General features: G+C 38.8%; 1 protein-coding gene across 1 annotated transcript; it reads left to right on the forward strand.

Moving 5' to 3' along the window:
* The first annotated feature begins 1,702 nt into the window (after nt 1-1,702).
* On the forward strand, nt 1,703-12,214 carry taf15 (TAF15 RNA polymerase II, TATA box binding protein (TBP)-associated factor). The gene is made up of 16 exons (XM_042486807.1): nt 1,703-1,838; nt 2,610-2,634; nt 3,380-3,413; nt 3,523-3,604; nt 4,179-4,236; nt 4,655-4,791; nt 4,925-5,102; nt 6,905-6,939; nt 7,501-7,533; nt 7,873-7,982; nt 9,079-9,208; nt 9,298-9,390; nt 9,495-9,570; nt 9,685-9,773; nt 10,025-10,154; nt 11,772-12,214. Exons 1-16 carry the CDS (start codon nt 1,829-1,831, stop codon nt 11,809-11,811), a joined length of 1,260 nt encoding a protein of 419 aa, XP_042342741.1. The 5' UTR covers nt 1,703-1,828; the 3' UTR covers nt 11,812-12,214.
* The last annotated feature ends 115 nt before the right edge of the window (nt 12,215-12,329 follow it).

The raw sequence follows: 12,329 nt of genomic DNA on the forward strand, positions 1-12,329 counted from the left end.
GAATAATTTGTCGGGTTTCACTTTTTGTGATAATACAAGGCTGAACTTTGTGAGGTTTATTTATTTTCAAGCCCCGATGACAGTGAGTTAAAGGCTTTTTAGCTTTTGCAGAGCAGTATGCTTTGATTTTCTTTATTTTTTTGGTTATGACTTACTGACAGAGCGAATTTCAAGTCTGACTTCATCCTGGCTATTTGGTCACATTCAGTCCAAAAAGCACCTGTTTTTTTTTTTTTTTTTACCTAGATATGTGAAGTAGCACTCCTCAATTAATCTATTTTATACAAAATATGTATATATGTATTTTGTAACAGTTTAAATTGGTCGATTTCTGAATACAGTCAATGTCTTTAAAATAGATTTCTTGTGGGGATTACCATATCTTTTTTATTTACTCTAAAATGTACATAAGGCACACATTTCCCATAAGCAGGATGTCTTCTTTAAAGCAGCAACAATTTGTGCTCATGCAATGCACCTGCACATGACAATGGCAGAGGAGATGCGCAGCCACGACACTGTCAGGAATGTGTTTTTGGTATGGAAATGTAAGGCTCAGACAAATGAGCTCAGCAAGATGATTTTTAAGTATTTCAAGGGTGAGTCAAAATATTTAGAATATGTCACTTAGTTTGAGTAGTGGAATATGTTACAAATTACATTTTAGGGCATATATTTGGTAGTCTATGGTAGATTATATTTTTAAAGTAATCCTCCTAACACAGTTCATAGATCATATCAAAACATTGGAAGTGTTTGCTCACAAAACCTGATCTATATTGTGCAGATATAAAAAGGTCACATGCAAAAAAAAAACCCTCCCAACTGAATTTATTACAAAAAGAGCCTACTTATTAACCATTTTAAACCTGGATCTCCATCAGTTTTCATTTGTCTTCCCCAAGCATTTAAATCTTTGAAACATTGAGCAAATTTGTTTGATTTCTTTCAAAAACATGGGAAAAAAGTAATAATCAACTTTGCATGAAATATCTCACAAATTGCAAAAAGAAAAAGAAAATTACCTTAAAATTAGCTAAAAAGGAGAGAGAGAGAATCATCAGATTTTTTTTTCAAATAATTAAGAAAAAAAAATGTATATATATATTTTATTATTATTACAACAATCTTAAATTAGTTATTTATATATACATTATTTTCCTAATTTTATTTTAGCTTTTTTTCAAGTCATACCCTATTTTGTTTCTTTTATTTTTATTTTTGTCTGGCTAATTTCAGGTAATTTTCTTGTGACTTTTTCAAGTCAAAGTCAAAGTCAGCTTTATTGTCAATTCTGCAGTATGTACAAGACAAACAGAGGATTGAAATTGCGTTATTGCGTTAATTGACTTATATAAATTGCGTTACTCTCAACTCTCTGTGACAGAAAGTAGACATAAAATATATATATATTTATATATATATATTTTTACTAATTTCTTGCTATTTTTGTATCTATTTCTTAAAGTTGCTCAATGGCTGCTTTTCATGTTTTTAGAAAATCAAGCCAGTTTCAGGTTTCAGAGGGTTAACAGATAACACAAAGAAAAAAAAAAACAGTGTGCACAGGGAAGTGTCAGGACAGTGAGTTTGGGTTTGTATTGCACCGCTCATTATCACCGCTGGGTGGCGGTACAGTAACTTCACCCTGAAGACGAGCAGCTCGTTCAAACAGGAAGAAGAAGAAGAAGAAGAAGAAGACGCTGCATAAGGGAAGTGCTGCACTGTGGCTCCGCTCAACACTGTGTTGCTGCGTAGATGTCAACCAGGATTTTAATCAACTAAATATACTACACTGTATTTTTAACTACATATACAACGTCACAGGATGGCCACTGGTAAGTCATCGTGGATCGTTATTGTTTGTCAGTGTTTGTGTTATTTTTGTATGGACAGTGAAAAGTGGGTCGAATAGCATCGGAGCTAAAATAGCGGACAACCGCGAGGCCAGAAGGGCTCCGTCTATTACACGGAACATGGCTCATATTTCATTAGAAGAGCAACGCTAGTTTTGATGGGTGTTTAAGTAACGTGAAACTTTTTTCTCGGTGCAGGGTTTGTGATTACACTATATTGTCGATTTTTACACACTTGTGCCAGTAATGTTGATTGGAAATACCGCAGGTTGATCTTAGCCTTGTCGCGGCTAGCTAACATTAGCTTTCAGGGTTCGCTAGCGAGCATGAATGCGTCTTTGTTTATATCGATCCCATTGTTTTACCGCTGAAAGACAAATGTTTTTGGCTACAAGGACATATCTAATTCAAAGACAAGTTGGCAATAATCGTATCCAAACATTTAAGCCTAAAGCGAACCGTGCCGATGAAGACTGCATTTATTAACTTATGGTGGTTTGTTTCGTTTCAAGAGTTAGCCTTAGCCTTAGCCAAATTGACCGCCATTTATACTGGAGTGGCGTGGCCTGTTTGCATGTAGCTGCAACTAGCTGTCCTACATTATGAACAGTTATATTTGCCCTCAAGCTAGTGGTTAACCACCCGCTTAGTCATTTTGAAACATGGCACATTTTTTACGCAATCACGTGTTAATTCTATCGGGTAGCCTTTTGTGCTAAGCTAACATTAACCATTAGTTTATTTCTCTTTCAGATTCAGGCTACGGTGGCTCTCAAAGGTAATATACAAACAAACAAGCCGCACATTAGTTTGTATTTGTTCCACTGGAGCACATTTCTTCAAAACACGATTAACCCGTTGAAACCTGGATCAGTAACAGTTTTTTTGTTCTGTATTTAGATGCCGTTCACAAGCATATTTGACCCCCTGAAACCTGAGCAAATTGTTTTGTTTTATTACAAAAACAGAGGAGAAAACACCAATGACCATCTGGTCAAGAGGTCTCCCACAAATTGCAAGAAATTAGCAAATATTTGACAAGAAACATTACCTTAAAATGTATCACCCTAATAATTTTATATTAACAATTATGTTATAGACCACAAATCAAAGACACGCGGGTCAGGCTGATGACCTGTGATAGCCCCCCAGCGCTTATGGCCAGTGAATTAATGATTGAATAAATAAATATGGCTTTTCCACAGATTTTTTTTCTTCTTTTTTCCCCCTAGATATTTACTTAGCTTAATAAAAAATGATTTGGTAAATCTATACGTTTATGTAAATTGGTGGAATTTTTTTCTTTTTCCAAGTTGCATATTGCCCTTTTTCCTGTGTTTTTGAAAGAAATTGTACCAATTTTCTCAGGGTTTGAGGTTTTAAATGCTTGCAAAATGCATCTGAAAGCAGCAAACAAAAAGTGGTGTCACTCCAGGTTTCAAAGGGTGAATGTATAACTGAGTTGTTGAAGAGTTGAATACGCTGAAAATCAGAAGATAAATGCTTTTATCATTTGTTTATAGCTATGGATCATATGGCGGTCAGCAGGGTGGACAGGTAAGACCCTTACCTAAACTAATATCTGCCTGTTTGCTGTAGGCGTTGTAATTTTAATTCAGTTTTTACTCTTTTGATTATATCCTGTCAAATTGGGCTTTCTTGACAGGGTTATGGACAAGGAAATGGCGGTGGCTCTTTTGGGGGGCAGAGTTATGGTGGCTATGGACAACAAGCTGGGGGACCACAAGGTATAGTGTGTCTTTTTAATCAATGCAGTGTGCAGCATGATTAGTACTTTGCACCAGCATGTTTTTAATAATAACAATAAACTTTATTTATATAGCACCTTTCGTACAAGAAATGCAGCACAAAGTGCTTTACAATAACGGTAGTATGTGCACTTAACACAAATAAGCTGCTTTTAAATATCCATCTATTTCTGAATTGCCCCGTAGGCCTGTTTTATCATCAAAATCACACTAGCTGTAAAATTATTCCCTCAAAGGGGGACGGTCACTAAAATGACAGGCACTGTATATCCAGAGTAATTTGTCATAATTGTGACTAAAATGTAAGGAGGTGATGTTTACTGTAAGAGATTTGCAACGGTAAATTTAACAACATGTTGACAGAGTAAGGCCGGCATGTTCATTAAAGCCACTGGCTAAAACCAAAAACATCCAATGCTTTATTACATGATCAAACAGATGAAGAAAGAACTAAAATGATCCAATCCCATTACTAGTTTTACATAAAGAACAGATTGATAGTTGTCAAATACATTTGATGTTTCCTAATTTTGTAAATTTCCTTTTTTGACAGATGGTTATGGCCAATCCCAGCAACAGAGCTATGACAGCTACAGCCAGGGTTCCTCTGGGTAAGACGCTAATATCACGTTGTTGATTTGGCTGTGCAGTATGAATCTCACTGACATTCATTGCCTCTTAATGTCTATAACGTCAAGACATATTCTAGAAATACTACATTTAAGACGGGGAGCATCATTAAACAACACACAAAAGAAAACGTACAGCATATTGTTACACATCTGTTGAACCTGCGGGCAGAATTTCATTTTTTCGAAAAGTGAACTGTCTGTTGTGGAAATCAGCACACCAGCTATATGTCATGGTCACTTTTTACCAATAGTCATAATACCACTTTCTGCTCTGCTTTACGGTTAATGATATTTTATTATTAACTACTTGTCTTAATGCAAACAACTCTGTGATGGATTCAAATGTTTGACATATCTGTTGTGCTAATTTTAATGATTTTACTAAAACCACTTCAAGGTATGGAGACAAATCCTCTTTCGGACAGCAAGGTTCCTTTGGTGGCCAGGGTCAAGGAGACAGCAGCTATGGACAGCATAGCTCCTATGGCGGTCAGGGGGGCGGAGGTGGCAGTGGCTATGGAAGATGGAATGATGGTACAAGTAACTTGATTTTAAATGAATATAGAGATCACATCAGTAATCTGTAAGCAGCTGCAACTGCAACACAAATGTTGCCGCCTAATAAGTCATGTTGGGTAGTTGCTCAATCGGTCTTTCCTTCCACCAGGTGAAGGTGGTGGTCAGGGTGGGAGGTATGGACGCGACCAAGATCGTTCCGAAGGAGGTGGGGGCTACAGAGGCCGAGGCCGTGGCGGCTACGACCGTGGCGGCTACGACCGCAGTGGCGGCTACGACCGCAGTGGTGGCTACGACCGTGGCGGAAGAGGTGGACCTCCTGGTATGGGGTAAGTTGCGTAGTGCCACTGCCCCCAAGGTACCTCTATTAACTGTGAAATATAAGACATGACTTGTTGCCACTTAACACATCATCACTCCGCTACAAACCATCCACATAGATGACTTTCACCACTCATCTGCTTTGTGCTCCAGATCCCCAAACTCAAGTAATTTTTTGTTACTTTTGAAAAACTGGATTCACACAAAGTCGTCACAGATCACATGTTATATCTGCCACCCCTCTGCATAGTGCTCCAGGTGTCCGAACTGTCAGATAACTTTTTTTTTTTCTCCACACAAAACCTGATTCTTCTTAAGTTTTACATCAGAGACATGCTGGTGTTAAATCCACGTTGCTGTTAAATGATCTGTAATCACAAAAAAAGCTGGTGGTTAATCAGAGGTTAGAGATGAGTTGTTCGACCCGCCAAGGATCCTATCATTGGAGTCTTACGTTAATGAATGGAGACTGAACACGTCTGCCCAAATACGACCTGAAAAGGCACCACAAACCTGAATGTACAATGATATCCCAGACATGGGGACAGGTTTCATTCATTCTGCAACGGAACAGTTGACAGTTTTTCTGTCAAACATGCAAAGACACCAAGTGTAATTCAAAGAGGCTGTTAAAGTGAGACATTGAGGAAAAAATACACGCTCTGCCTCACTGACAGATGTTTCTGCGAGGAGAACTATGCTGCAGCACACCTTTATGAAGTGAGAGAGCTTTCTTACATATGAGAAAACTTGTACTTTGAACAGACATGTATACTGCAAACAATCTTCTTCACAGTTTTAAATGGGTCCTTTTCCACTTTAAGACCTGCAAAAGTAGAATATCAGAGTCTTGTAGAGAGATTGTACCAATCTGCCCAATGTGTCTGAGAACAGTGAAAGAAAATATGCATTTTTGGAATTTTTGAAGACCGACTGTGGCACGATCTAGACATTTCACATTTCACATTTTGGTCTGCTAGGTAACGTGAAGTCGACTGGCACAACTTTGTCTTGATTGTTCGACAAATACCTCTGATTCAGGCAAGAGTCGGGGTTTTTTTTGTCACTTTAACATGGTCCAGCGCGAGGATTTTTTTTTTTTTTTGTTCTTTCATTATTTATATCAAAGTTAATTCTCCAGCAACCATACGTTTCCAATTGCCAGAAACCCAATTTTGGTGTGTTTCTTGTGCTCTGAGGACCACATGATAGTTTTTGAACAATGGAAACTCCACTGAGACGATGCCCTTAGACCTGGAGCCACATCTTCAGCTGCTTCACATTCAACAGGTTTCATTCAAGTGTTGTATATTTGACAATGGCGAACATGTGTGTTGTGTTAACATGGATCTACATTTTATACTACAGGTGTTCAGAGTGATTGAACTTAAACTTGGACCTCAGTTAAAGGATCTCATAAACGCGCTCATTGGAAGATTGCTAATCAGATGCTACACCCCTTCATACCGATTTGGCCTCTCATGTTAAAAAAAAAAAGAAATCAGCTGGTTTTCCAGCTTCTGGTATTCAATCTGGTCATGTAAACAGAAAAAGTACCAAATTCTTTGTAAATGGTGACCCAGATGTGATAATTGACTTCGTCACTCATCTACCTGATTGTTCAGTCAGAGCTGCCTAGTCGTCTGTTCATGATCTCTAATGTCAAAGACTAACGCATTCCTCGTGTGAGACATTTCCACCATAGTCGCACACCCTGGCAGGAGTGCATACTGATGGGGATGTAGGGGAGCTTTGAGCTCTCAGTTGGGACAAAGGAAAAGCCATCATATCTCCAATTTTTCCTCTGCAGAGGTGGTGACCGTGGTGGCTACAAAAATTACGGTGGTAAGTGACGAGCATCAGAACTGTGTCGGTTGGGGAGGAAAGAACTTGAGTTAGCAAAAAAAGAAAAGAGAGGGGGATTTATAAAAGAAAAAAAAAACTCGGTGAATGCCACCATTTTCATGTCCAGAGCCCAAGGGACTCCACCTGTTAATCTTAGCAGGGTTTCTCTTAAATGACTTCAGATATGGTAAAAGAACATGGAGCCTGAGTTTTAAAATTATGGTATTGTTGCATGAAGACAAGGGCTGATTGTAAATGACAGAGGTGCTCCCAGGACGAAGAAGGAAAACTTTCTAAAACTGGAGACATTTTGGTTGTTTTCATTTCTGGTGTAAGCTCAAAAAACCCCAGAACAATTCTGTTCTTGTTGCACGGTGTTGGTATGTGATGCAACGGTATGAAAACATCCATCAGAGAGCCTTAAACATGGACATTGTTTAATTTTCTTTATCATTATGCATTGGTAGGGATGGAATTAAAGATTATTTATGTGAAAAAGTGCAACAGTATTTAAGATTCCTTGCTCAAGTGTTCTCCTCCACCCTCTCGTCTGTTTTACAGGCTCTCGAGACTACGACTCAAGGGATGAACCAGGTGAGACATTGAGCATTACGTGACTGAATAACCGGGGTTTGTCCCGATCAATGGGCTCTCATCCAAAATCTGCCTAGTCACTATAGTCTGATTGCAGGATGTCAACTATAAATTCTTTTTAGCATTAATGTATTTGAATTTGTAAAATGTAAAAAAAAAAAAAGATATAGTTAAAGTGTATGAGTATTCCCAAATGTATGATAATAATGTGTAAGTGTGGGAATGAACAGGCACTAGTTTGTATTTAATGTTCTGCCTCTGCCTTTGTGATGGACACACAAAGATCTCCATATGTAATGGATGCTGACATTTTCTCTCCATGGATCTTCTCCTCCACAGCTGGCGAGCAGGACAACTCTGACAACAACACCATTTTTGTCCAGGGACTGGGAGAAGACGCCACAGTTCAGGAAGTCGGAGACTTCTTCAAGCAAATTGGTGTCATCAAGGTATTGACATTACGGATCGACATTACTGTCTTTAAGAGGCTGTACCGGGCTGAGCTTTAAAGCTAGAGTGGTGATACTGGCATCATATGAAATAGATTTTGGTGATGGGAAAATGGCACGGTCATTTAACCGAGGTATCTTGACCTCTGACCTCAATATATTTATATGAATATAGGTGCAATAGGTACCCATGAGTCTTTGCTTTACAGACATTCCCACTTAATGCTCATTTATTTTCTGCTCAAGACAATCTGGTAAGAATTGCTTAATCTTCTCAGGGTGGACTTAATAAGTGTTTTGTATGCCAAATAATGGAACTGAGAACATGCGGTTAAAAAATTTGATTATTTAGATTATTTATTGAAATTCTGTCTTTAATTGCAATTTTAAAAATGAATTGTTTGCAAGCCATAATCCCTATCTAATGTCCTAATCCTTATGACGGTGGAGACTTGATTTAACAGCCAGTGTGTGTACTTGGGCTGCCCCTGAAAGTGGAAGTTAAAATTACTCGGAAACCCCTCTGTCCACTGAGACTCTGCAGTCATTTTTTGTCGGTCTGTGTACTTCTGGGGACGTTTCGGCTCCTGGATTTAGCTGCAGAGAGAGTGCTCTTTGCTTTCACGCTGCTCTCCGTTACAGACAGCTGAAAAGAGTTGCTCAGAGATAACATTATCTTATGGCTTCTGCTTGAAAGTGGTGAATTTATAGCTCACAGCAACTTCATGCAATGGCGACCCGGACTCATGTCAGCAAAGAATAGTGTTGCATATTTACAATATGTTGTTAACACAGTTAGCACGCATTACCTCAAAGGGCAAGCCTGGCTTATTTAATACATTATGTGAATGATGCTGTCACCTTGAATGTGCAGCCGAACTCTGTTCAAACTCAAAAACTTTATCTAGAACAAAAGGAATGAATGCGTTTCTATATTGTAACTTAAATGTGACATCATTTTTGAAGCATATCAGTGACACAATAATATCACGTCTTCATGAAAATTAGACACTTGATACTACTTCCACTTGGATTAACTCTTTACATAAATGCAAAAGTAGAAACAGAGAATCTTACGTTCATTTTGTGGTTTCAGGTAAACAAGAAGACCGGCCAGCCAATGATCAACATCTACTCTGACAAAGCCACCGGTCGGCCAAAGGGAGAAGCCACAGTGTCATTTGATGACCCGCCCTCTGCCAAAGCTGCTATTGACTGGTTTGATGGTAAGTGTGAGAACCGGAGAATCCGTCAGTTTTTCTAAACATACGCTCATATTCAGGGTGTTCACTGATATGCTGTCTTTTGATTTCAGGCAAGGATTTCAATGGAAAACCGATCAAAGTATCATTCGCGACCCGCAGGGCAGAATTCACGCAGAGAGGTGGTGGAAGAGGGGGACGCGGAGGTCAGCATCGATTGCGCTGTCTCAAACATCTGGTTTCAGAATTAAAGTGTTTGTTTTAATTTTGCTGCTTCTGGCATTTTTGACAAATTGTTTGTCGCTTTCAGGTTTCAGAGGTCGTGGTGGTGGCGGAGGAGGACCCAACTTTGACATTAAGGGAGGAGACTGGCCCTGTCCCAACAGGTATGTCAGCCTTTTTGAAAGCTAAGAAAAAGGGCTGTAAATATTCAGAAGAAGGGACTCAATTGTCGAGTTTTTTTTATGTATAAAACTTCCCTCTGATTGCTTGGTCCTCAGCTCTTGTGGTAACATGAATTTTGCACGGCGGCAAGAGTGTAACAAGTGCGGTGCTCCCAAACCAGGAGATGCAGGATTTGGAGGTGGAGGTGAGTGCTTTTAACTTGATTTCAAAACTGAAAAAGTTGTTCCAGGAGTTCCCTGCTAACTGTTCATAATCATGGAAATATGCAGAATTGAAAATACCATTAAAAAAAATGTTACACCAGTAAAGCCATTTGTTCGAGGTCTGGTCCTCTCTGCGTTGGCAAAACATCACGGCATGTCTGTCCAGCGCCTGTTTTACCCTGAAATATCTTCCTCTTGTTTTACTTTGATATTAATTTGTGACTGCTTGCAGACCGTGGCAGCAGAGGTGGTTATGGCGGTGACAGAGGCGGCTACAGAGGTCGTGGAGGTTTCCGTGGGGGAGACCGAGGAGGCTACGGAGGAGGTGGTGACGGATACGGAGGCGGTTACAAAATGGGACGGTGGGTTAATGTCTTTTGGTTTTTACATTGTGCACATTTTACATTATTGCTGACTTTCTGCAGGGTGATATCTGTACGTTTGTTTTAGCTGATGTAGTTTGATTATATGACCAGTGTGTGGCGCTGCCTGCATTTATTTATCTTAAATTGGTCTGGAGCCAGTAAACAGTCAGTTGCTCTGTCAGACCAGTGCTCACCAAAAATGATAAATGTCTATTTCAGTACCACTGGAGGGAGAAATGACATTGAGGGCACACAAGCTTTATATTTTTATTAAGTAATAAATATAACGAGGCTTCAGCGGAGAACGACAGAGAAAGCACAGCTGGTGTATCGATGCAACCAAGAATGAGCATTGAAAGCACTTCTAATATTCAAAATCTATGTATTGATAAATTAATATTTTTAACAACATTAATACATTAAGTCTGAGTCGAGAAATGAGCGCACATTAATATCTGTTTAATGATTCCACGTAATATTGTTTTTGCAATAATCAATATTTCATACTATCATGCAGTCCTAAGCCTGGCTGAGATTGGTCAACAAATTCTGTAACAAATACTGTGTCCCAATTTGACACCATATCTACTGTACTAAAGTACACAGCATACTTGATGTGTTGAACATTAAAAACAAAACTGTCACCATTAAAGGCCACTATTAAACTTGAAGAGACAGCAAAATATTGTTTTGCAAAATGTAACTATATATTATATATCCTTTAGTATATATCCTGTTTTGTTTTTTTAATACATTTGTCACTCTCTGATTTGAGTATACTTCTTTCAGGCACTTATGGGTTTTGGTGACGTCTTGGCACCAAGGCTCACTTTAATGCCTTGCTAATTAAAATCAGGGTTCCTGCAGTCATAGAAAACCTGGAAAAGTCATGGAATTTCATATTCGCTTTTTCCAGCTCTGGAAAAGTTTTGGAATTGGTTTAAATCCTTGAAATTTTTGAAGTCATGATTTTTTTTTCAGTAATCTTTCATAGATAACCTTCCATGTAATGTAAAATAATGACCCTTATTTTCTGAAGCGCTTGACATAACGGATCTCGTCTGCGTTGATGTGTAATGTTTTGTTTGCCATCACGATTCTTCATTTACTTTGCACATTCAGTCGCTTCCTTTATGCGTACCAGCTAAGTAAAATTATGTTTGAATCTGTTTTAAAAAAGCAAGGCAAGTAGGACGAAAATGTCTTTGTTTATTAAGGGTCCTTGAAAAATCATGGAAAAGACTCATCCATGAAAATGTTGGGGAATCCTGTATGAAGCCGAGTTGTGTCTACATATTCCTCAACCTTCACTAAGCATGTCTGTGCCCTTTGAGGGTCTGGTGTATTTGCACATTTTGATTTATTGCTGCTCACTGAAGGTGAAGTGCTGCGTTAACGAGGGCCGTTAAATGAAGGACGGCCTTATTATTGAAAGCAGCATTATGTTATCCATTTACAGATTTAACAGGCAATGGCGTGGGTGACTGAGGAGAAATAGACACCATATTTCATACACCCTCGTCTTTGTCGTTCAGAAGGTTAAATTCAATGACAAAAGTGAATATTGGTCTTATTTAAAATTAAAAAAAAAACAATTTTGTCTTGTCTCTGCAGAGGTGACCGTAGAGACGACAGAAGAGACCGGCCATATTAAGTGTTAAGCAGATGGAAACCATACAGCCCGGGAGTTCACCATGGAGGGAGGGCTTAGTTTGGGAAAACTGGGGGAAAGGACTGGAAATCAGACAGTCTGATTTGTGCACCTTTTTTGAAGCCAGTGCATCCCGACTATAACTCATCTGAGCGAGAGGCGGATGCGTTCAGCGACTGTAAGGGGACTTTGGGGCTGATTGGCACTGTTGGCATGTGGTCAGATGTTTGTTTTTGTTTCTCCTCTGCTTTTTTGTTTTATTTCTTTGTACATCTTTTTAATTTCCTCTCAGATTCTAGTTGCAGATGTTTTTGTGAGGTAGGCCATACCATTGTTTTGTATGAACGGATTAAATGTTTTACTGGGGTTCTTTTTTTTTTCCAAAATAATAAAAACTGTGATCTTTTCCCTGTGCTTTGTGTGAGTTTATACCATCATTTGCAACAGTTATAAAATTCTAACCCGCCAGACATCTAAAAAGTGCATCTTTAAAGTGCTCTAGTCTGTACAGCAGGAGAGGC

The sequence above is a fragment of the Plectropomus leopardus genome, chromosome 5 (genome assembly GCF_008729295.1).
Source record: "Plectropomus leopardus isolate mb chromosome 5, YSFRI_Pleo_2.0, whole genome shotgun sequence".
Lineage (NCBI taxonomy): Eukaryota > Metazoa > Chordata > Actinopteri > Perciformes > Serranidae > Plectropomus > Plectropomus leopardus.

What these genes read in the sequence shown, in the direction of transcription:
- taf15 (XM_042486807.1), top strand. An exon ending in GCGGTCAGCAGGGTGGACAG is followed by an intron (nt 3,414 to 3,522) that starts GTAAGACCCTTA and finishes CTTTCTTGACAG; the next exon opens with GGTTATGGACAAGGAAATGG. An exon ending in CTATGGAAGATGGAATGATG is followed by an intron (nt 4,792 to 4,924) that starts GTACAAGTAACT and finishes TCCTTCCACCAG; the next exon opens with GTGAAGGTGGTGGTCAGGGT.